The sequence below is a fragment of the Salmo salar genome, chromosome ssa15 (genome assembly GCF_905237065.1).
Source record: "Salmo salar chromosome ssa15, Ssal_v3.1, whole genome shotgun sequence".
Classification (NCBI taxonomy): domain Eukaryota; kingdom Metazoa; phylum Chordata; class Actinopteri; order Salmoniformes; family Salmonidae; genus Salmo; species Salmo salar.
The window spans coordinates 32,416,368-32,442,160 of record NC_059456.1 but is presented as its reverse complement, the minus strand read 5'-3'; the positions used below and the strand labels follow the sequence as shown (position 1 = coordinate 32,442,160).

The following is a 25,793-nucleotide window of genomic DNA, read 5'->3' as shown; positions in this document are numbered from 1 at the left end:
GTAGTTAGGTGGTAACTGTGGTTGAGGATGTCTCTACACTAGTAGTTAGGTGGTAACTGTGGTTGAGGATGTCTCTACACTAGTAGTTAGGTGGTAACTGTGGTTGGAGATGTCTCTACACTAGTAGTTAGGTGTTAACTGTGGTTGGGGATGTCTCTACACTAGTAGTTAGGTGTTAACTGTGGTTGAGGATGTCTCTACACTAGTAGTTAGGTGGTAACTGTGGTTGGAGATGTCTCTACACTAGTAGTTAGGTGGTAACTGTGGTTGAGGATGTCTCTACACTAGTTGTTAGGTGGTAACTGTGGTTGAGGATGTCTCTACACTAGTAGTTAGGTGGTAACTGTGGTTGAGGATGTCTCTACACTAGTAGTTAGGTGGTAACTGTGGTTGAGGATGTCTCTACACTAGTGGTTAGGTGGTAAGTGTGGTTGGAGATGTCTCTACACTAGTTGTTAGGTGGTAACTGTGTGGTTGAGGCTGTCTCTACACTAGTTGTTAGGTGGTAACTGTGGTTGAGGATGTCTCTACACTAGTAGTTAGGTGTTAACTGTGGTTGAGGATGTCGCTACACTAGTTGTTAGGTGGTAACTGTGGTTGAGGATGTCTCTACACTAGTAGTTAGGTGGTAACTGTGGTTGGAGATGTCTCTACACTAGTAGTTAGGTGGTAACTGTGGTTGGAGATGTCTCTACACTAGTAGTTAGGTGGTAACTGTGGTTGAGGATGTCTCTACACTCCCCCTCTCTTTCTGTCTCTGTCTGTCTGTCTGTCTGTCTGTCTGTCTGTCTGTCTGTCTGTCTGTCTGTCTGTCTGTCTGTCTGTCTGTCTGTCTGTCTGTCTGTCTGTCTGTCTGTCTGTCTGTCTGTCTGTCTGTCTGTCTGTCTGTCTGTCTGTGTCTCTCTCTCTCACACACTCTCTGTCACTCTCTGTCACTCTCTCTCATTCTCTCTCTCTTTCTCTCCCTCTCTAAAACTGTTTTCCCTCACAATACAGGTGGTTCTAAGACTCATTCACTTTCATTCCCCTGCCCCCCTCTCACACTCTTTCTTTTCTCCCTCTCTGTCCATTTCTCTGTCATTCTTCTTCCCCAGTATCCTTGCCAATATCGGGTAAGCTGCAGATCACTGCTGTCACCCATAGCACCATGAAGCTCAGATGGGATGCCTCCCCGGGGAAAGTCCTCAAGTACATCATCACCTACAAGCCAGAGGATGGAGAGCTCAAAGAGGTGACACTATCTAACACCAAACATTTACACACTGACGTCATTGGGAAAGTGTTAGTGAAGAACTCTATGTTACTTCTGAATGCGTCCCAAATGCTACCCTGTTCCCTCCAGAGTGCACTACTTTTGACCAGAGCCATATGGGCTATAATGTAGATTTCCGCCTAAATACACATACCCAAAGGTAATTATTTATCATGAGAGGGCCATAAACAATACCTAGTAATGCTTACACTGCCAGAAATATTCAAATCTCACCTTTCTAGTAAAAATAGTTATACATCTTTGAGGTGTAGTCACTTTTGAGGACACAAGCTCAAGTACACAGTACAAATATGATAAAAATATATATATTTCCTTTTCAACAAAAGTGGGGATTAGGGTTTGAAATGATTTAAATGCTTTCTAAATATAGTAACAATCAAATTATAAACGACTTATCTAATATTTAACCTTTCTTAAATAATAAATAAATATGATCATACTTAGTGAGTGTACAAAATTGCCACCATTTTATGGTGACTGAGCATTTTCTGCCTAGCATTTTCTGCCCAGCATCCTCTGGGCGATGCGCAGAGACCATTCAAATCCCTGCTGACTCATTACGACTTCAGCTTTAAGCACGGGGTGCTGTGACCAAGAAAAGTGGTCTTGTTAAAATTCTATGAAATTATTCATTATTTTTTCATGTTGAGAGCACTAAATCCATCTGAGAACATCAAAGTGAGATACTCACTTTCATATGTTTCATATGCCATATTGTAAGTGAAGCTGCAAGCTTCATCACCAGGAGAGTTCGATCCTTTGTCTGGATAGGCCAGGAAATGTGACGTGTCGCTGCCTATGCTCACATACTGCATTTCAGATGAGAGCGGAGAACGGCATGCGAAGCGGGACAACCAGTGCTGTCACAAAGTGCACAACAATTGATGTTGCGCCGTTCACTAAGCGCCCTGTACACAAAAATGTTGGTTGGAAACGGTCCAGAACCGTTCAAAGTCCCCTAAATAGGGGACAGAGTTTATTAAGGGAAAGTCACAAGTCATTGATGTCACAGGGTGTTATATTAGCTGCACATTCAGTAGACTGCGATCTTGACTCCATGGGCAGGCTTGGCCAGGACGACATGCTGAAAGAGGCATACTGGCACCCCAGCACCCCAGTACCTCAGCACCCCAGTATCCCAGTACCTCAGCACCCCAGTATCCCAGTACCCCAGCACCCCAGTATCCCAGTACCTCAGCACCCCAGTACCCCAGCACCCCAGTACCTCAGCACCCCAGTATCCCAGTACCCCAGTACCTCAGTACCCCAGCACCCCAGTACCTCAGCACCCCAGTATCCCAGTACCTCAGTACCCCAGCACCCCAGTACCCCAGCACCCCAGTACCTCAGCAGCCCAGTACCCCAGTAACTCAGCAGCCCAGTACCCCAGCACCCCAGCATCCCAGCACCCCTGCACCCCAGTACCTCAGCACCCCAGTACCCCACCACCCCAGCATCCCAGTACCTCAGCACCACAGTACCTCAGCACCCCAGCATCCCTACACCCCATCACCCCTGCGCCCCAGTACCCCAGGACCCCAGTACCTCAGCACCCCGGCACCCCAGCATCCCAGTACCTCAGCACCACAGTACCCCAGTACCACAGTACCCCAGCAGCCCAGTACCTCAGCACCCCAGCACCCCTGCACCCCATCACCCCAGTACCTCAGCACCACAGTACCCCAGCACCCCAGTTCCTCAGCACAACTGCACCCCATCACCCCTGCACCCCAGTACCTCAGCACCCCAGCATCCCAGTACCTCAGCACCACAGTACCCCTGCACCCCAGTACCTCAGCACCCCAGCACCCAGCCACAGACTCAGAGATGCAGTAAAACACTGGGCATCCATCGTCATTATTTCTCACTTGGATTTAAGAGACTTTCAAGCTATGATGAAAGTTCAAGTGAAGTTGAACAAAAGTGTCTCCTTGGACACCCCAACAAGAACATTTAGAAATGACTGATGGAAGAGCTAAGGGTCTCGACTGGATACATCTCTACCACAGGAGTACTGGATACATCTCTACCACAGGATTACTGGATACATCTCTACCACAGGAGTACTGGATACATCTCTACCACAGGAGTACTGGATACATCTCTACCACAGGAGTACTGGCCACATCTCTACCACAGGAGTACTGGATATATCTCTACCACAGGAGTACTGGATACATCTCTACTGTACCACAGGAGTACTGGATACATCTCTACCCCAGGAGTACTGGATACATCTCTACCACAGGAGTACTGGATACATCTCTACCACAGGAGTACTGGCTACATCTCTACCACAGGAGTACTGGCTACATCTCTACCACAGGAGTACTGGCTACATCTCTACCACAGGAGTACTGGATACATCTCTACCACAGGAGTACTGGATACATCTCTACCACAGGAGTACTGGATACATCTCTACCACAGGAGTACTGGACACATCTCTACTGTACCACAGGAGTACTGGATACATCTCTACTGTACCACAGGAGTGCTGGATACATCTCTACCACAGGAATACTGGATACATCTCCACCACAGGAGTACTGGATACATCTCTACCACAGGAGTACTGGCTGCATCTCTACTGTACCGCAGGAGTACTGGATACATCTCTACCACAGGAGTACTGGCTGCATCTCTACTGTACTGCAGGAGTACTGGATACATCTCTACCACAGGAGTACTGGATACATCTCTACCCCAGGAGTACTGGATACATCTCTACTGTACCACAGGAGTACTGGATACATCTCTACCACAGGAGTACTGGATACATCTCTACCCCAGGAGTACTGGATACATCTCTACCACAGGAGTACTGGATACATCTCTACTGTACCAAAGGAGTGCTGGATACATCTCTACCACAGGAATACTGGATACATCTCCACCACAGGAGTACTGGATGCCACAGGAGTACTGGCTGCATCACTACTGTACCACAGGAGTACTGGATACATCTCTACCACAGGAGTACTGGCTGCATCTCTACTGTATCACAGGAGTACTGGCTGCATCTCTACTGTATCACAGGAGTACTGGCTACATCTCTACTGTACCACAGGAGTACTGGATACATCTCTACCACAGGAGTACTGGATACATCTCTACCCCAGGAGTACTGGATACATCTCTACCCCAGGATTACTGGATACATCTCTACCCCAGGAGTACTGGATACATCTCTACCACAGGAGTACTGGATACATCTCTACCCCAGGAGTACTGGATACATCTCTACCACCGGAGTACTGGATACATCTCTACTGTACCACAGGAGTACTGGATACATGTCTACTGAACCGCAGGAGTACTGGATACATCTCTACCACAGGAGTACTGGATACATCTCTTCCACAGGAGTATTGGATACGTCTCTACTGTACCATAGGAGTACTGGATACATCTCTACTGTACCACAGGAGTATTGGATACATCTCTACCCCAGGAGTACTAGATACATCTCTACCACAGGATTACTGGCTGCATCTCTACTGTACCGCAGGAGTACTGGATACATCTCTACCACAGGAGTACTGGCTGCATCTCTACTGTACCGCGGGAGTACTTGATACATCTCTACCACAGGAGTACTGGCTACATCTCTACTGTACCACAGGAGTACTGGATACATCTCTACCCCAGGAGTACTGGATATATCTCTACTGTACCACAGGAGTACTGGATACATCTCTACCACAGGAGTACTGGATACATCTCTACCCCAGGAGTACTGGATACATTTCTACTGTACCACAGGAGTACTGGATACATCTCTACCACAGGAATACTGGATACATCTCCACCACAGGAGTACTGGATACATCTCTACCACAGGAGTACTGGATACATCTCTACCCCAGGAGTATTGGATACATCTCTACCCCAGGAGTACTGGATACATCTCTACCACAGGAGTACTGGATACATCTCTACTGTACCACAGGAGTACTGGATACATCTCTACTGTACCACAGGAGTGCTGGATACATCTCTACCACAGGAGTGCTGGATACATCTGTACCACAGGAATGCTGGATACATCTCTACCACAGGAGTACTGGATACATCTCTACCACAGGAGGACTGGATACATCTCTACCCCAGGAGTACTGGATACATCTCTACTGTACCACAGGAGTACTGGATACATCTCTACCACAGGAGTACTGGATACATCTCTACCACAGGAGTACTGGCTGCATCTATACTGTACCACAGGAGTGCTGGATACATCTCTCCCACAGGAGTACTGGATACATCTCTACCACAGGAGTACTGGCTGCATCTCTACTGTACCACAGGAGTACTGGATACATCTCTACCACAGGAATACTGGATACATCTCCACCACAGGAGTACTGGATACATCTCTACCACAGGAGTACTGGCTGCATCTCTACTGTACCGCAGGAGTACTGGATACATCTCTACCACAGGAGTACTGGCTGCATCTCTACTGTACCGCAGGAGTACTGGATACATCTCTACCACAGGAGTACTGGCTACAGCTCTACTGTACCACAGGAGTACTGGATACATCTCTACCACAGGAGTACTGGATACATCTCTACCCCAGGAGTACTGGATACATCTCTACTGTACCACAGGAGTACTGGATGCATCTCTACCACAGGAGTACTGGATACATCTCTACTGTACCACAGGAGTCTTGGATACATCTCTTCCACAGGAGTACTGGATACATCTCTACTGTACCACAGGAGTACTGGATACATCTCTACCCCAGGAGTACTGGATACATCTCTACTGTACCACAGGAGTACTGGATGCATCTCTACCCCAGGAGTACTGGATACATCTCTACTGTACCACAGGAGTCTTGGATACATCTCTACCACAGGAGTACTGGATACATCTCTACTGTACCACAGGAGTGCTGGATACATCTCTACCACAGGAATACTGGATACATCTCCACCACAGGAGTACTGGATACCACAGGAGTACTGGCTGCATCTCTACTGTACCGCAGGAGTACTGGATACATCTCTACCACAGGAGTACTGGCTGCATCTCTACTGTACCACAGGAGTCCTGGATACATTCTACTGTACCACAGGAGTACTGGCTGCATCTCTACTGTACCACAGGAGTACTGGCTACATCTCTACTGTACCACAGGAGTACTGGATACATCTCTACCACAGGAGTACTGGATACATCTCTACCCCAGGAGTACTGGATACATCTCTACTGTACCACAGGAGTACTGGATACATCTCTACTGTACCACAGGAGTACTGGATACATCTCTACTGTACCACAGGAGTGCTGGATACATCTCTACCACAGGAGTGCTGGATACATCTCTACTGTACCACAGGAATGCTGGATACATCTCTACCACAGGAGTACTGGATACATCTCTACCACAGGAGTACTGGCTACATCTCTACCCCAGGAGTACTGGCTACATCTCTACCACAGGAGTACTGGCTGCATCTCTACTGTACCACAGGAGTACTGGATACATCTCTATCCCAGGAGTACTGGATACATCTCTACCACAGGAGTACTGGATACATCTCTACCACAGGAGTACTGGATACATCTCTACCACAGGAGTATTGGATACATCTCTACCACAGGAGTATTGGATACATCTCTAATGTATCACAGGAGTACTGGATACATCTCTACTGTACCACAGGAGTAGTAGATACATCTCTACCACAGGAGTACTGGATACATCTCTACCACAGGAGTACTGGATACATCTCTACCCCAGGAGTACTGGATACATCTCTACCACAGGAGTACTGGATACATCTCTACTGTACCACAGGAGTACTGGATACATCTCTACTGTACCACAGGAGTGCTGGATACATCTCTACCACAGGAGTGCTGGATACATCTCTACTGTACCACAGGAATGCTGGATACATCTCTACCACAGGAGTACTGGATACATCTCTACCACAGGAGTACTGGCTACATCTCTACCCCAGGAGTACTGGCTACATCTCTACCACAGGAGTACTGGATACATCTCTACCACAGGAGTACTGGCTGCATCTCTACTGTACCACAGGAGTACTGGATACATCTCTACCACAGGAGTACTGGATACATCTCTACCACAGGAGTACTGGCTGCATCTCTACTGTACCACAGGAGTACTGGATACCTCTCTACCACAGGAGTACTGGATACATCTCTACCACAGAAGTACTGGATACATCTCTACCACAGGAGTATTGGATACATCTCTACCACAGGAGTATTGGATACATCTCTAATGTATCACAGGAGTACTGGATACATCTCTACTGTACCACAGGAGTAGTAGATGCATCTCTACCACAGGAGTACTGGATACATCTCTACCACAGGAGTACTGGATACATCTTCACCACAGGAGTACTGGATACATCTTCACCACAGGAGTACTGGATAGATCTTCACCACAGGAGTACTGGATAGATCTTCACCACAGGAGTATGGTGGCACCTTAATTGGGGAGGATGGGATCATGTTATTGGCTGGAGCGGAATTAGTGGAATGTTATCAAATACATCAAACAATTGGTTTCCATGTGTTTGATGCCATTCCATTCACTCCGTTCCAGACATTATTATGATCCCTCCTCCCCTCAGCAGCCTCCACTGATCCCTACCCAGATCCTCTCATCTGCAGACTGCTGTCTCCAAAGGAGCCTCTCTCTGTGGACTTATGTTCTATGGTCTGTTCCTCTGCGTTGCTATTGGAGAACTATCGCTGTTATGGATACCCTTTCTTGATTTTTTTTCTTGAAGTTCGAAGTGGAAACTGAGGTAAGACATTTCTCAGCATTTCTGCTGGAAGCTTTTTGACATCAAGAGTTTTTCCTACCATCAAATATCCTCTGGAATTACCAATATAGCCTCAATACTTTTTTTAAGGACACGGTATATTATTCATATGGCTTTTCTCATTTAGAAATAAAAAGGAAACATAGAGGGGGAGTTCACGTTGAGACAACAACTCCCAACGTTTTATTGGTTGACATCAATGTTCAAAATACTACAGTTGTCAAGATTTTGCTGTAAATTCTATAGTCATACCACAAATCATAGTTTATGTTCATGTTGGTAGTGTTAGTTCATGCTAGTTCTTCAGCAAAAATAATATTGTTACTTTGTTGTTCCTAAAATCGTTATCCTTATATCTCTTTTCTGCCAGGTTGAAGTCAATGGAGATATAACATCCCTGCCTCTTGCCAACCTCATCTCTCAATCTGAGTACGAGGTTGCTGTCACCCCAGTTTACGACGCAGGTGTTGGAAACCCAATGCTTGGCCAAGCCATTACAGGTGTGTGTGTGTGTGTGTGTGTGTGTGTGTGTGTGTGTGAGAGAGAGTCTAGTTAATTATATATGGGCCTACAGACTTTGTGTGCGAGTCTGCTATCGCTCACTGCATGGGGCCTTGTTCATCATTAATCCCAGATGATTTGAAGAAATGTTGTTTTCTATACACACACACACACACACACACACACACACACACACACACACACACACACACACACACACACACACACACACACACACACACACACACACACTCAAAACCCATTTGTTGGCCATTTATTTATAAAATGGACTCACAGCTAAAATGTTCCTCACATGGTTCGCAGCCCCTCTGACGAACGGAATGGCCTTGCCTCATCTCTCAGGACTTCCTCATAATAATCAGAATAATCTCCCTCTCTCACATCTCCGTCCATGTGTACAGATGTTGTTCCTGCCCCGCAGAACCTGAAGTTGTCCGAGGTGACCCAGACCTCGTTCAGGGCCACATGGGAACACGGGGCCCCTGACGTGGCCCTCTACCGAATCGGCTGGACCAAGAAGGGAGAGAACAACTTCCAATATGTATGTTGATCTACTCTAGCCGATGGTGATTGCTGATTCTGGTCTATTTACTGCTATGGAGTGGACTGGGACTGTTTATGCCCTCTCTCTCTTCCCCTCTCTCCCTGTCTCTATCTCTCCCCCTCTCGCACTCTCTCTCCCCCTCTCGCCCTCTCTCCCTGTCTCTATCTCTCCCTCTCTGTCTCTCTCTCTCTCTCTCTGTCTCTCCCTCTCTCGACCTCTCTCTCCCCCTCTCTCCCTGTCTCTATTTCCCTCTCTCTCCCCCTCTCTCCCCCTCTCTCCCTGTCTCTATTTCTCCCTCTCTCGCACTCTCTCCCCCTCTCTCCATCTCTCCCTCTCTCGCCCTCTCTCTCCATCTCTCTCTCCCTCTCTCGCCCTCTCTCTCCCCCTCTCTGTCTCTGTATCCCTCTCTCGCCCTCTCTCTCCCCCTCTTGCCCTCTCTCTCTGTCTCCCTCTCTCTCTCCCCCTCTCTCTCTCCCCCTCTCTCCCTCTCTCTCTCTCTCCCCCTCTCGCCCTCTCTCTCTGTCTCCCTCTCTCTCCCTCTCTCTCTCTCCCCCTCTCTCCCTCTCTGTCTCTCCCTCTCTCGTCCTCTCTCTCCCCCACTCTCCCTGTCTCTGTCTCTCTCCCTCTCTCTCTGTCTCTCCCTCTCTCGCCCTGTCTCTCCCCCTCTCGCCCTCTCTCTCTGTCTCTCTATCTCTCCCTCTGTCTCTGTTTCTTTGTCTCTATATCTCTCTCTCTCCCTCTCTCTCTATCTCTGTCTATGTCTCTCAATCTCTCCCCCTCTCTTTGTCTCCCTCTCTCTATCTCTCCCTCTCTCTTTCTGTCTCCCTCTCTCTTTCTGTCTCCCTCTCTCTTTCTGTCTCCCTCTCTATTTCTGTCTCCCTCTTTCTCCATCTCGTTCTGCCCACCACTCTCTCTCTCGCTGTCCCCCTCTACCTGTTCCCCTCTATCTCTCCATCCATCTCTCCAGGCTATCCTGAACAGTGATGAAACGTCCCATAATCTGGAGAACTTGGACCCGGACACCCTATATGATGTCACCGTCACGGCCATCTACCCAGACGAGTCAGAGAGCGAGGACCTGATTGGCAGCCAGCGCACATGTAGGTTCACCCTTTTGTTCTTCTCCTCTCTCATTCTCCTATCAGTGACATTCATGTTTTACATTTAGATCACAGATGTGGTCCATAACGTATTGAAATAACCTTGTTCTTTCCCTGTTCTCATGACATTCTCTTTTTCCAGTGTTAAAGATGACTACAGCTGGTATGTTATTTGAAACGGAGAAGGACATTATCAATGTAATGTTCATGATTATGATTAAAATGGTAATGCGAATGATAATTAAAGTGTTGTTGATGGAAAACACACTTTTATAAAATACATCTGCATGTGCATTGCTGTGCCTTGAAAGAGCTGCAAATACAAAAGTGTGACTACTGACCCGGCGGTGTCCGGACGTTCCACAACAGACACCTAATTGTCAACCATTTGCCATAATATCATTTCTCATGTCATTAAATGGATGTCGTTTTTCATGTCATAACATTGTCATTCCTCGTGTCGTTAATTTCAATCCTCATCATGTCACAATCATTCCTCATCAATGTCCCCCATCATTGGAAATGCATGTGTCATATAGTATAGTAACCTTACTGGCTGCTTCACTCTCCATCATGTCGTTTATGTGTACTTCATCACCAAATCATGTGTTCTCATCATCTCACCCCCTATTCTCATCATCATTGTTTCATCCAGCTTCCTGACCACCATGTGATTGTGGATTGGTAAAGGCTGCCTAATGTTCCCTGCAGCCATTTTATATAAACCACCACTGTCTTGGGTCAGTGTATTGATTTGAATGTGTTCCTAGCTCCCACTGGACCTCCGCAGAACTTGCAGGTGTTCAACGCGACCACGGTCACTCTGACAGTGAAGTGGGACCACGCCCCAGGCCCCGTCCAGAACTACAAGATCTCCTTCCAACCTGTGGCAGGAGGCAAAGCTCTCTCGGTAAGTACAACACACACCCTCCAGTAGTTTCTGTTATCAATTCCCAGACTGTTTTGCACTGATAAGTAGTGTCTACCCAGAACTAACTTCTAAATCCTAGGCCCTCTGGGTATGACATCTCTCAGTTCACTTACCTATAATATAGAGGAAGCTGTTCTTGCTCTCTAGTCTGTAACTGAGTGGTGACGGAGCTAGTTTAACCCCAATGATGAAACCATAAGTACTTCCCAGTGCAGTAAAAAACGTGATTTTCCTGTGTTTTTTTTTATATAATGGCCTTTTAGTGTAAGAGCAGTTTAAAAAGTCTGCATGATATGCCAGTCTGTTGTCGTGGGATGGAGTTTTGGCCTGCCTGGTGAAATCACCAGGTGGTAAATGAATGAATAGTCTCTGCCAATAACAGCTAGTTTTCAGTTTTCCCCTCCCCATTCAGACCACTCCCAGACAATCCTAGCAAAATTCTAGCTTGAGAAATTGCTTTTTGCTAAGAAGATATTTTTGTTTATTTTTGACCATTTTAATTGAAAACAATCACAGTAAGGTACTTAATTGTTGCCCAGAAAGGATTTGATATTGAGATAAAAATGTCTGCATTGAACCTTTAAAGTCAAATGGCTAATTCCGTTCTCATAAAAGTACTTAAGCATTTCTAAATTGGTTTATTGTAATATGAAATCCCTTTCCTCTTGGGATCCACAATTGGTGTCCTCCCTGGTATTTTGTCTTCGTCCACATTGTTAGTTTGACGTTAGAATTATGTCACGCCCTGACCATAGAGAGCACTTGTTTCTCTATGGTGTAGTAGGTCAGGGTGTGACTAGGGGGTAGTCTAGTTTAATATTTCTATGTTGTGTTCTAGTTTATATTTTCTATGTTGGTGTTTTGTATGATTCCCAATTAGAGGCAGCTGGTAATCGTTGTCTCTAATTGAGGATCATATTTAAGTAGCTATTTTTCCCCACCTGTGTTTGTGGGATATTGTTTTTTGTTTGTGCACCATGTCGTCATGTTTAGTTGAGTTATTTGTTTTTGTTTGAAGTTTCACTTTGGAATAAAGATGTGGAACTCTACACATGCTGCGCCTTGCTCCCGTTCTTACGACAACCGTGACAAATTATGACATGGTCCTCCTATCCAGTCTGTTTGTGTACTTTAAGGAGGTCTGTATCTAGCAGCCAAGCCCACATTCCTAACTGATAACTTAATTGTGACCTGCTACGGAAATTGTTAGGAAATACCTTTTTTTTTTCTCGGTTGACGATGCGCTTATTTGAAAAGAATTTGGTTAGTTTAAAATGTTTTAAGTGTCTGAGAAGTTATGACAGGGTACCCCAAACATTGTATCAGTTCTCTAAACTGTGATTTCAACATGACACCATAGGACAGAGCTGTTACATGTCTATCTAATCCCATCATAGCACATCATTGGAATTATATTATAGTATCGCTGTCCACTTAAAACAGTATGGAGACATACTGCTGTTGTGATGTTGTGGTCTGCAGACTTGTTGATTTAACATAAGCCAGGCATGACATTCACACTTGGGACCCTCAAGTGCCTGTCTCCAGTGGTGTAAAGTACTTAAGAAAAATAATTTAAAGTACTACTAAGTAATTAAGTAATTTTTTGCGGTGTCTGTACTTTACTTTACAATTTATATTTTTTGCAAACTTGTACTTTTACTTCACTGCATTCCTAAAGAAAATAATGTACTTTTTACTCCATAAATTTTCCCTGACACCCAAAAGTACTCGTTAAATTTTTTATGCTTAGCAGGACAGGAAAAGTTTCTAATTCAATCATTTATCAAGTGAGTATCCCTGGTCATCCCTACCTCTGAACTGACGGACTCACTAAACACAAATGCTTTGTTTGTAAATGATGTCTGAGTGTTGGAGTGTGCCTCTGGCTATCTGTAAATAATAAAAAACAAGAAAATGCTGCCGCCTGGTTTGCTTAATATAAGGAATCTTCAATTTATAGTTTTACTTTTACTTTGATACTTAAGTATATTTTTGCGATTACATTTACTTTTAATACTTAATTATATTTAAATACCAAATACTTTTAGACTTGTACTCAAGTAGGATTTTACTGTGTTACTTTCACTTTTATCTGAGTCATTTCTCTGAAGGTATCTTTACTTTTACTCAAGTATGACAATTGGGTACTTTTTCCACCACTGCCTGTCTCTAATATAATGGTTTAGTGATGTCGAAATACAAAAAGTGGATGTGTAGTCTAGGTGATCTGCTAAATGAATGTCAGACAAGCAAATACAATGGAAAATGTATTGTATGTTGTCCATTCCGTGGCTATAACGTTTCATGCCATTGGTAGATGTTGCTTACTGTACAGTTGTAGGATCTTAATTTGACCAGTATTGTCACAGCAGAATACTCTTGCAATGACAGGATTTTACCGTTTAGTCCATAATGTTGCTTGAACGGTGGTTAGGCTATTAGCTAGAAATGTGGTTAAATGAAAAGTGCAATACTGTTAATATAACCCTGTGTTAGTGCGAGTTTTCTGTGAATTTATGGAAATCACAAAGCTCATCTGCATATCCAGGAAAATTTCCAGGAAAATTCTTAGCATCAAAAAGTGCTCAAATTAAGATCCTACATCTGTAGTTCCCATTAAATGACAGGATACATTTAAAATATTGGCTTGTAGTATTACAAAATTGTTCTTCCATGATGTCTAGTGTCCCTCAAGACCAATGAATCTTCCCTTTATACACTACTAGTTTATGAACACAGTAGTGAAAGAAAGGCAATTGTTCTTTCTTATAAGGTGTTTGAATCAGCAACTCTGTTCACCCAAATGGGTAAATAATTCATCCTTGGGGAACCCCGCTTTTGTTTCTGCTAGACTGAAATGAGGGGAAAGGCATTGGCTAATGAGAGAGTTAGAGAGTTCCCTAGCCTCGTAAAAGTCAAAATTGATGTAAGAGCTTTGGAGTTTACATTGGTCATGTTTGGATGGCTTCCCTGTGACAGTGTAGAAGAACTCTGCTTGGCCCCAACGACCCCAATTGGGTAATATTTCGTTGATATGTTAATCAATGAGATTACAACCTATTTTCACCTACTCAAAAAGACAGTCAATAGTTGGTTGAATACTCAATGTTTTATCACTATGCTTTCAACCATCTAAAAGCATAACCAAATTCCAATGGGAATACAATGTTAGATTTATTTTATTTTATTAGGACCGTCAAAGTTAACATGTTGTTAATGCGTTGCATTTTTAATGGAGTTAATTGTTTAGATGCCATTGATGACATCTCCATTTTATCACCACACAGAAAAGCGCAACATACAACACGCACAAACGCTCTCAGTAGCTCGGTCTGTCTCTATTGTGGTGCTTAAACATCCACTATGCGCGCAGCTTTGAGCAACAATTTTGAAGAAAACCTCAATTAGTAGGACTCAATCAAATCAAACTTGAAATGCACTTTAAATATAGTTTGACTTAATTTAGTAATTCTTTAATTTAGATTATTTTTTGTTAGATGGAGACATGAATCCAACATGTTTTTTTAAAACGAAATTTACCAAAGATGTCTATTTTTAGTTGAATCCATGGTTGAATTGAAACAATAGCTGTTGATGACTGTCCAAATGGTATATACTGTAGGCCTAAATAACATCATTGATGATACAGGATTGATAAAGTATGGTTACATTTCATTTGCTCTGTTAGATCTACCCATTGGAAATGACTTTGATAGCAACAGTGAATCTATTAAGTTGAGATTTCTCAATGGTCATTCTCAAGATAGCACATTGGAAACGGTCTGTGACAAATATCATAGCTAAGCAGGGCTGGGCTTGGTTAAAACCCTGGATGGGAGACCAAAGGGTAGCTGTAGATAGATTCATTCTAGGAGGTGCTGCTCAGCCTATAGTTTTTTTATTATACGTTGAAGATCTGACGTTGTTTCAAAGTGACAAATTCAACAGATTTTATACAAGGTTTGTCAATGTTGAAAATTGGTTACCATGATGGCATAATCCTGTGGTTGAAATTTCACCCTGAAAACAACAGTTTGATTACTTTTTTCAAATGCAATGTATTTTCCATGTAGATTCCACAATACAATACAGTGATAAATTACATTGAAAAATGTTGATTTCACCAGTTTGTGCCCAGTGGTGAGCTAATGAACTTCAGGGCTTTTTGTCTCTGAGCCGAGGAAAGGGAAAGGGGGATACCTAGTCAGTTGTACAACTCAATGAATTCAACTGAAACGTGTCTTCCGCATTTAACCCAAGCCCTCTGAATCAGAGAGGTGCTTAGGGCTGCCTTAATCGACATCCACGTCTGCGGCAAGAGGACAGCCCTAACCATTAAAAGAGTTTAGCTTGTCATCCATCTGTCACCCTGTCCTAATAAATGACTGTTTTAACATCGATGTGAGATGTTCTCGCTTCACTTCTCCTCCCAGAGACAAAGAAAACCCTCTGACTTTGTTGTTGTCCTCCAAACAGACCCAGGTGGGAGGAAAGAAGAACAGTGTAATCCTCCAGAAGCTGACGCCTGACACTCCCTACTCTGTCACCGTGGCAGCTATCTACCCCAGCGGAGAGGCCAAAGACATCTCAGGCCAAGGAAAGACCAGTAAGTGGACCTGGAACCACCAGACCTGTAAAAGGCCAGAAACCACCTACAACATTCTCCTAATAGATGTATCATTTTAGAGTACAACTAATGAAGCAGATAACTCTTTTGTAAAGTATTTTGATTTCAGTTCACTCAATATAAAGTAAAATGTTTAAAACACCATATTAAAGCACTTTATGGTTTAATCCAGAGCCTCTGGGTGGAGTGAAGAACCTGCAGGTGACCAACCCAACCATGACCACCCTGAACGTGAAATGGCAGGCGGCCGACGGAAAAGTGAAAGAATACAAAGTCATCTATGTACCTGCTGCCGGTGGAGCTGAGAGCATGGTAGGACTGGCAGGAAGTCTCTCAGCTTACTGTTGGCTGACTGTGTAAAAAAATATTCCAACAGTTCACATCTCAAAATTAAATGAGAAATAGCATATTCATGTATTGTTTGAAGTTGTTTGTTTTATGAATCACAGAATATGACAAACAACTATCTTCAGTCAAACAAGAGTTGGTAGTAGGCAGACGTTTATAGGTGTGATGTCTTTGTGTAATGTAAAGGAGACTGTAGCTGCCACTACCACCACCACTGTTCTGAAAGGCCTCCTTCCAGACACCCTCTACACTGTCTCACTGGTGCCAGTCTACGAAGTGGGAGATGGACAGAAACAGTCTGAAAACGGAAAGACAAGTAAGACTGTCTGCAATCTAAGTCTAAAGATCTTTAAAGATCTTCTAAAGATCACTTATTAAGTGATCTTTTCAGGGACTGGGTAATGGCCTTCTTAGAAGCTGATTTATGAAGTAAACCCATAAGTAACCATCAATGCAGAGGATACCTCTCCATTGAGTCTGTATTTAGACTTCATACAGACTCCTTGCAATGCTAAGTTCAATCAGTATAAAGTTTCAGGGACTGAGTAATGGCCTTCTTAAAAGACATTAGTTACATCAATGGAGAGGATAACTCATTATTGCTGGATTTGAACTTCATACAAACTCCATAAGAGAAGTTAACATGAGATAATATAGTAATTTATTAAGTACTTTGAGATAGTACTTTAATAAGTACTATCAATCAGTATAAAGATCTATTATTAAATGTCCAGAGACTCTGGGTGGAGTGAAGAACGTGCAGGTGACCAACCCCACCATGGTCACGTTGAACGTGAAATGGGAGGCGGCCGAGGGGAAAGTCAAAGAGTACAAAGTCATCTATGTACCTGCTGCCGGTGGAGCTGAGAGCATGGTAGGACTGGTAATTGACACTGTAGAAAGTGTGGTTACTTTCAAGGGTATGAGTACCTATGCACTCATAATCCTTATACACTCCTGTTTGACTGAATATAGTTGCTTGTCATATTTTGTGATTTATATAATATTAGTTATTGTTAAGTTGGGAGTGGGCAGGCGTTAATAATTGTATTGTGTATGTGTAATGTAAGGAGATTGTGGCTGGGACCAACACAGTCCTGAAGGGCCTCACACCCGACACCATCTACACCGTTTCAGTGTTGCCTGTCTACGATGTGGGAGACGGCAAGAAAATGTCTGAGAACGGAAAGACAAGTAAGGAAGTCTGACACTGGGATGAGGGACGGAGAAATTGATCATTTCAGAGAATCATCAATAGTGAGGATAGCTCTTCATTAGTGGACTGTAAATCCATACGATACCAAGTTCATTCAGTGAAAAGTGACAGCCCCATATTTAAGTCTTGTTTGGTACAGCTGTAATATAGCTGTCAAAATTCAATTTGGAAAAAAGCTATATGCATTCATATTGAATCAATTCGACTCAGTAACGGCTTGAGGATATTGACGCCATTTACTTGGAATGATGTTGATGTGTCTTCTACCTCAGGGCCTCTGGGTGGAGTGAAGAACCTGCAGGTGATCAACCCTACCATGACCACCCTGAACGTGCGCTGGGAGCCAGTCGAAGGGAAAGTCAAAGAGTACAAAGTCTTCTATGTACCTGCTGCCGGGGGAGCTGCTGAGGCAATGGTAGGATTCTGCTGTAGCTGACAGTGTAGAAAGTGTTGTTTCCACATTGCGTGCCATAAAATGAATTGTGGGTGTGTTTGGAGTGGGCTGAGGTTAATATTTTGGTTGTGTTTGTGTAATCTTTAGGAGACTGTGGCTGCTACTGCCACCAGCACTGTCTTGAGAGGCCTCCTGCCAGACACCCTCTACACTGTCTCACTGGTGCCTGTCTTCGCAGAGACAGAGGGCAGGAGGCAGTCTGAGAACGGAAAGACAAGTAAGACTGGCTGACATCTAAGCAATCATTCCAATACGCACTTCCATGTTTGCAGTACACCTCAGATCTCAGACCAAGCATAAATTCCCTACATTTCATAAATTGTCATCAGTACCTGTTGTATAATGTGTGTTTGTATTCACTTTTTGTATTTTCCTTTTAAGATAACTTAGTCTGTACGGTATGGAAGTGTGGAAGTTGCTGCCACAAACACATTTTCTTTGTCCGACCATTTAAAAAACATGTTTGGGTAGCAACAACCTTCTGTAAACTGTGAGTTTTCAGTGTAAGATGATTAGCAATAAGATAATAGAATTACATTGGACATAGAACAGGTTTTCTATATTTTGTTGTTTTCCTCACCAGGACCTTTGGGTGGAGTGAAGAACCTGAAGGTGACTGAACCCACCATGACCTCTCTGAAGGTCGACTGGGACCCAGCAGATGGAGCCGTGCGTCAGTACAAGATCTTCTTCGTCCCTGTGGCTGGAGGAACACCAGAGGAAATGGTGGGTCTCTTTCACCTTATGACCTCAGAAATAGCCTTAAGGTAATACACTTTGATAAAGCATTTCATCTGTAATCAGTCATCTAATTCAAATCATTTTCCACCTGTTTGTAAACAGGAACAAGTTCCTGGAAGCACCACCACCATCGTTCTGAGGAACCTCAAGCCTGACACACCTTACACAATATCAGTGCTACCTATCTACCCTGCCAGAGAGGGGAAACGTCAGGCTGAGAATGGAAAGACGCGTGAGTAGCAATGTAAAATGAAGTGGTAGCGTATGCAATCTCGAAAAGTGATTTGGGAACATTGGAAATATAAACTGAGAAGCATAAAATAATGGTTTACTTGATTTCCCCAATAATCACATAATCATAATACCACACTTAAAGTTATTGAATTTTCTTTCCCAGTGCCTTTGGGTGGAGTGACCAATCTGCAGGTCACCAACCCTACCCACACCACCCTCACCGCCAGCTGGGACGCAGCCGACGGCAACGTGCAGGGCTATAAAGTCATCTACACTCCCGTCGCAGGAGGCCTTGAGATCATTGTGAGTATTCTACTGTACTGTTAACCACACTGCCTCTCCATAGGCCTATTACTCAACAGTGACACGTGATGTCACATTTGTGCCAGCCTAACACAATGGCTTCCAATCCTGTGGGAAGAAAGAATCCTGTTTCATTTCGCCGCCATACTTTGTGGAGTGGAGATATCGTCAGCCCGACATGAGAAGTTAGCGTTGACGAGTTAACGTTAAGGACTTAGCGTTGGCGGTTAGCCTGCTGTGCTAAGCATGATGAGAGGCAGCAGCAAAGTGGTCATGCCGCCGTGATGTTGTAGCCTAGTGGTGATGGAGTTCAGGCCGGGTGGGAGCTAACAGACTGTGAAACAGCTCTGTGATCACAATTATAATGCAATTGACTTTTTGGTTTGGCCGCTTATGTGGAACAAAATCCTCTAAGGCACTGTTTGGTTTATCTGTGTAGAATTGGCCTGTTCCGTGTGGTGTATGCCATAGCTCTCACTCTCAATCAAACCTCCCATCAAAATAAACTCCACAGAAGGGAGATGAACTGGACCAGTAGAAGTTGTAGTTCATGTAGTTTTACAGACCATAGAACAACTGTGGTACATGGGCCTTATCTTGTGGATCTGGTGTATGACATACCATCTGCATCCAAAATGGCACCCTATTCCTTATATAGTGCACTACTTTTAACCAGCTGAGGTCAGAAGTAGTGCTCTATGTGAGGAATAGGGTGTCTTTTGGGAGGCAGCCATAGTGTTCATGTATGTCTGTTGGAGCTTCTTTTGTTGAGACACCATCTCGCTCTACTTTGTAGGAGCAAGTCTCAGAGAGCACAACCACCACAGTTCTGAAGAGCCTCTCACCTAATACACAGTACACAGTCACTGTTCTGCCAGTGTACCCCGAGGGGGATGGGCAGACCCAGGCCAAGGATGGAACAACAAGTGAGTAACGACGACTTATACCACAGCAATGTTGAATACAATATCTTTCTGTAACTTTGTAGCAAGCACAGTCTGCATATGTAGGTGGATATTGCATCATGATTGCAAGGTGTCCCGATATCTTTTCTTCACCTGTCCCGACATCTTTTCCTACCTGTCCCAATATCTCCCACCTGTCCCGATATCTTTCCAAACTGTCCCGATATCTGGTTTTAATGTCCAATCTAAAATACCCTTCTAGCCAATCAGAAGGGCATTCTAGAATGGAAGGGCATTCTAGAATGGACATTAAAACCAGATAACGGGACAGTTGGAAAATTGTATAGTGAAAGAGATGAATATATTAGCTCATCTGCAGACATACAATCTATATCATGGTTTTCAAATCAAAGTGATGGCTAAGCTACTCTGTTTTCTTTTGGTGCTCAGAGCCCCTGGGCTTCGTGAAGAACCTGCAGGTCATTGAACCCACCACCAGCACCCTGAAAGTGCGCTGGGATGCAGCTGAGGGGAACGTGCGCGAGTACATCATTGTCTACATCCCAACTGCAGGCGGAGAGCAGGACGTGGTACGTCCTGGTAGTCTCACCAACATAACACCCCTCCTAATTCTCTGAGAATGGTCTACTCCAGTGGAGGCTTGTGGAGGGTGAAATCCATTACAATGAGGCCATCCTTTGATTTAAAGTGAACAAGCCTCAACTGGTGTGTTCCCCTGAAGCTAGTCAACATGGCTTTCTGCTGGTGTATTCCCCTGAAGCTAGTCAACATGGCTTACTGCTGGTGTATTCCCCTGAAGCTAGTCAACATGGCTTACTGCTGGTGTATTCCCCTGAAGCTAGTCAACATGGCTTTCAGATTCTGACTGATATTCTATCTTCTTCTTTCTTGAACAGGACCAGGTGTCTGGAACAACGACCACCACTGTTCTGAAGGAACTCAATCCAGATACGGAATACACAGTGACAGTGGTGCCTGTCTACCATGAGATGGAGGGTCTCTCTAGGTCTCAGAATGGAAAGACAAGTGGGTTGAAATGACAGGGTGAAATTAAATGATACGGGTGGCAGGTAGCCTAGTGGTTAGAGTAACCAAATTGTTGCTTGTTCGAATACCTGAGCCGACAAGGTGAAAAATCGGTCAATGTGCCCTTGAGCAAGGCACTTATCCCAAATTAGCGCATGGGGGGCCTTGCTACTATGGCTGACCCTGTAAAACAACACATTTCATTGCACCTATCCGGTGTATGTGACGATAAAAACATCTATTTTTTCTTCTTAAAAACGAAATGTGTCTGCTACTTGTTCAGGAATTGGCAGCTCGTACAGTACAGTAAGTGTGATGCTATAACATTGTATCCTCTGCCTCAGATCCTTTGGGTGGAGTGAAGAACATGAAGGTCATCGACCCCACCATCAACAGTCTGTCTGTTCGCTGGGACCCAGCTGTCGGTAACGTGCGCAACTACAAGGTCTTCTACGTGGCCCAGCCAGATGGGAGGGAGCAAATGGTATGTATCCTATTCATCTCTCCATCCCTTTTACTATCAACCCAGTCGTGTTTACATTATAATCAAGTTGTGTAATTGTCATACAGTGCTAACATTGATCTTCACTTTGCCCTGAACAGGAACAAGTCTCAGGGGGCACCACCAACCTTATCCTGCGTAACCTGGAGTCTGACACCCAATACAACGTGTCTGTTGTCCCAGTCTACCCAGACGTGGAGGGCATACTGCAGTCTGAGATGGGAAAGACAAGTGAGTGAAGCATTTCAGTACTTACTTTAGCTCATGAACCCTATTCTCTAACACTATGGAAGCATATACCTGTCAAAATGTTTCATTTTGAAATTACAGCTTTTTGACAGCTACAAGCTTCCATATCCCATATTACAGTTGTATGATTCCATATCAGACTAAATTTTACTCAGTAACGGCTTAAGAACATTAGCGTTGACATTTACTTGGAATGATGTGCGTCTTCTTCTTCCTCAGAGCCTCTGGGTGGAGTGAAGAACCTGCAGGTGACTGACCCCACAACCAACTCCCTGAGGGTACGCTGGGAGCCAGCTGAGGGGGACGTGCGCCAGTACACTGTCATCTACGCCCCGCTAGCAGGAGGACCTGAACTTAAGGTACAAAAACAACACTTTATACGGTATAGAAGCGATATTTGAAGACTTGGTAAACTGATCACTTTGAGCACTATAAACATGTAGGTTGAATACTTGATTAAGATAGCGTAAATTCCGGACTATAAGCCGCAACTTTTTTCCCAGCTTTGAACCTCGCGGCTTAAACAATGACGCGGCTAATATATGGATTTTTCCCGCTTTCAATTTTTTTTCCAAAAAAAAAAACACATTCTGTGACGTGCTCAGTTTTTTGGCGGCATGAAGCTTTCATTAGACCAATGAAATTGCCGAACGGGTTAAGGTCAAACAACTTTTTTGTTTACTGTTTAGATTAAATCGAGTGCTCTCAAACTTCCCATCATTCTGATTACGGTAGTCATTTTGTCACCCTCATCATGGCAAAGACACAGAGAAATGCATATGATGCAGCTTTCAAGTTGAAGGCGATTGATCTGGCTGTTGGAAAAGGAAATAGAGCTGCTGCACGGGAGCTTGGTCTTAATGAGTCGATGATAAGACGTTGGAAACAGCAGCGTGAGGAATTGACTCAGTGCAAAAAGACAACTAAAGCTTACTGCAAATTTTTTGTTACAAGCCGTGTTTTGTTAAAGCCTATTTATTTTTGTTACAAGCCGTGTTTCGTTAAACCCTATTTATTTTTGTTACAAGCCGTGTTTCGTTAAAGCCTATTTATTTTTGTTACAAGCCGTGTTTTGTTAAAGCCTGTGTAAAGTTCATTTGTTTCAATGTACCGTTAGGCACCTGCGGCTTATAGACATGTGCGGCTTATTTATGTTAAAAAAAAATAAAAAATTAATTCTGTGGGTGCGGCTTATATTCAGGTGCGCTTAATAGTCCGGAAATTACGGTACCTCTTTATTAGGGTGGTTTTAACATTTTTGCTAATCTGATGACTCTTTTTCACAGACTACGGTTTCTGGGATGTCAACCAACACCGTTCTGAGGAACCTTGTGCCAGACACAGAGTACAAGGTGACATTGGTGCCTATGTACGGCGATATTGAAGGGAAGAGAAATTCTGAAAATGGAAAGACAAGTAAGTCATGACTGAAAAAAACAGACAATACAGGGACAATGAGTACAGTGAAGAAGAAAAAAAAGGGTTACAAAATAGAATAAGTGATTTTATGCTAAACTTGTTGTTTTGTGTCTTGTCAGAGGCGTTGGGTGGGGTGAAGAACCTGCAGGTCACTGACCCCTCTACTAGCTCCCTCAAGGTGCGCTGGGAGCCAGCGGAGGGCAACGTGCGTCAGTACCGCCTCTTCTACGTCCCTGCCTCTGGCGGAGCCGAGGACATGGTAAGACCACCAACTATCCATGCCTTAACTTCTGATGCTGCACAGGGTATCTCTTGACCAATCAGATTTGAGTCGACTACGGCATCCATATTAGGAATTTATATACCTAAGAATCTGATGACTTCCTAATATGGATGCAATAGGATTCAACCAATCTATGTTATAAACACTGATAATGCAACTCAAACACCTCTCTGTGAACAGGAGCAAGTGTCTGGTGGCACCACCAACACCATCCTGAGGAACCTTCTCTCAGACACACTGTACACTGTCACCGTGGTCCCCGTCTACCCCGAGGGAGAGGGCCTGCGCCAGTCAGAGACTGGAAAGACGCGTAAGTTATCAAGTGACGAAATTCCAATCATCCATTTTGTTTTCATCGGGATAAAGACATGCTCTTTTCAGTTGGTTTGATTCAGTGGCATTTCAAATTTGGAGCCTGTTTGGTTTTTCCAAAGTTTGAACTCAAGATACCGGTAGATAGGTCTCAGAATAATAGATACCCTCATAGGGAAACATTGTTGATGAGGTCAACATTTAACAAAACTGAGTGGAAATAGAAAATGTTGTATTGAAATCTCTGAACCAGATAGCATTTGCACAACCCCCCTCCCCCATAACGCTTAGATGGAACAAAGGTGTAGTTTATCTCACAATAACAATAATAACAAGAATAATAACAATAATAAAAATAATAACAATAACACTAATAATACTAATAATACTGACAATAATAATAATAATAATAGGTTGCCCTGCCTGTGTCTGTTTTTTGATACCCTGCTGTGTGCATCGATGTTGTTTCTGCTCAAATGGTTTGCCATGTGCAGTCAGCAGAAATCCATCCCAGTGAAGTGAATTGGAGAGCTGTGATTCCAGCGGAGCATATCAGTATTACAGAACACATGGTGCATAATGATTCCAAATGGGAAGATACTGTATGTTTGACAGACTAGTCTTCCTAAACACACCATATGCATGTGTTTCATATAGAATGAACCTCGCTGTTGGATAAACAGGTTCTATTTGGAATGTTTTTACTTATGAATAAGGTGGCTGGGTCTGAGACTACGTACTGCATCTAATCTTTAATGGGCTAAGGTGCTGAATGCCAGAGGAATATGCACATCTGTTTTAGTTTAAAAGTTAAGTTAAGAGGCTTTTGCATAAGCCCAAACGGTGCAACTTCTCCATACGTTCTCTTCACATAGACACTATAAAATCACTTGGTTACTAGAGACTACTTCCCTCAGCATTTGAGTCCCCCCTCCCCCCTTTTTTTACTGAGCTACATCCTGTTTGAAACATAGCAGTCTATTAATTCTCACATTTTCTTGTGGTATCTTCACTTAGTTAGTACTCTTCTAAGTAATCAGAGTTGTTGTTTGTAGAGTAGAATCAGAGTTGTTGTTTGTAGAGTAGAATCAGAGTTGTTGTTTGTAGAGTAGAATCAGAGTTGTTGTTTGTAGAGTAGAATCAGAGTTGTTGTTTTATGTTTTTGAGGTTGTATATATAATTCTTGACTTTCTCTGACCCTCTTTGACCCCCAGTTCCACGAACCCCTCCTAAGAACATCCAGATCTACAACCCCACTACCAACAGCCTGAACGTGCGCTGGGAGCCCGCCTCTGGCCAGGTGCAGCAGTACCGCATCGTCTACGCACCTCTGTCTGGAGACAGACCCGCCGAGACAGTAAGTTCTCCAGATGCATCCCAAATAGCACCCTATTCCCTATGTAGTGCCCTACTTTTGACCAGGGCCCATAGGACTGGTGAAAAGCAGTGCACTATATAGGGAATAGGGTGCCATTTGGGACTTACAAATGATCTCTCTCCACTGTTAACCAGAGCCTGTCATTATATTAAGAGGGGAGGCACGTTCACTCAACCGCTCACTCTCCCTGCTCAGACCACTCAGAGGGAAAGGTAAAGTCCACTTAAGCAATAAAAGTGTAGAGTAGGGTTGCTGGGCTCTATGTTTGATGAAGATATCGAAAACCCTCACTCGAAGAGTTTGTTAGGGAGTTTGTTTAGAATCTCCACAGATGGCATTCCTTTAGTAATGAGGTTGGTGTTCATTAGGCTAATGGGGAAATCCAGACTTTTTGGCTTTTAATTCTCTGTCTATCAGCATTGATTTTATGCACCGATGCGATACACATATCTTGGATTACAGGAGAAAGATAGAGCTAATTGGCCTACAAACAGCTTTTACTGTACCACTAGCAGTTTGGAAAATGTGCACATGCACATCTGCGATAGACATAGATGAAAATTGTAACGTTTGATGTT

General features: G+C 43.8%; 1 protein-coding gene across 9 annotated transcripts in view; it reads left to right on the top strand.

Moving 5' to 3' along the window:
- LOC106571269 (collagen alpha-1(XII) chain) overlaps window positions 1-25,793 on the top strand; it is a 104,379-nt gene that overhangs the window by 49,083 nt on the left and 29,503 nt on the right. For 3 of the 9 annotated variants that reach the window (XM_014144095.2, XM_014144099.2, XM_014144107.2), the window contains 26 exons: window positions 1,095-1,231; window positions 8,468-8,597; window positions 9,021-9,160; window positions 10,131-10,263; window positions 10,406-10,426; window positions 11,034-11,173; window positions 15,674-15,803; window positions 15,997-16,136; window positions 16,359-16,488; window positions 16,907-17,046; window positions 17,243-17,366; window positions 17,661-17,803; window positions 17,930-18,059; window positions 18,426-18,568; window positions 18,686-18,815; window positions 18,981-19,120; window positions 19,917-20,046; window positions 20,476-20,615; window positions 20,943-21,072; window positions 21,417-21,556; window positions 21,676-21,805; window positions 22,043-22,182; window positions 23,110-23,239; window positions 23,362-23,501; window positions 23,706-23,835; window positions 25,052-25,194. In XM_014144095.2, coding sequence (XP_013999570.2) covers window positions 1,095-1,231; window positions 8,468-8,597; window positions 9,021-9,160; window positions 10,131-10,263; window positions 10,406-10,426; window positions 11,034-11,173; window positions 15,674-15,803; window positions 15,997-16,136; window positions 16,359-16,488; window positions 16,907-17,046; window positions 17,243-17,366; window positions 17,661-17,803; window positions 17,930-18,059; window positions 18,426-18,568; window positions 18,686-18,815; window positions 18,981-19,120; window positions 19,917-20,046; window positions 20,476-20,615; window positions 20,943-21,072; window positions 21,417-21,556; window positions 21,676-21,805; window positions 22,043-22,182; window positions 23,110-23,239; window positions 23,362-23,501; window positions 23,706-23,835; window positions 25,052-25,194 — 3,404 coding nt within the window. The remainder of the gene's footprint in view (window positions 1-1,094; window positions 1,232-8,467; window positions 8,598-9,020; window positions 9,161-10,130; window positions 10,264-10,405; window positions 10,427-11,033; window positions 11,174-15,673; window positions 15,804-15,996; window positions 16,137-16,358; window positions 16,489-16,906; window positions 17,047-17,242; window positions 17,367-17,660; window positions 17,804-17,929; window positions 18,060-18,425; window positions 18,569-18,685; window positions 18,816-18,980; window positions 19,121-19,916; window positions 20,047-20,475; window positions 20,616-20,942; window positions 21,073-21,416; window positions 21,557-21,675; window positions 21,806-22,042; window positions 22,183-23,109; window positions 23,240-23,361; window positions 23,502-23,705; window positions 23,836-25,051; window positions 25,195-25,793) is intronic. The other 6 variants (XM_014144098.2, XM_014144102.2, XM_014144101.2 and 3 more) reach the window with 6 other exon arrangements.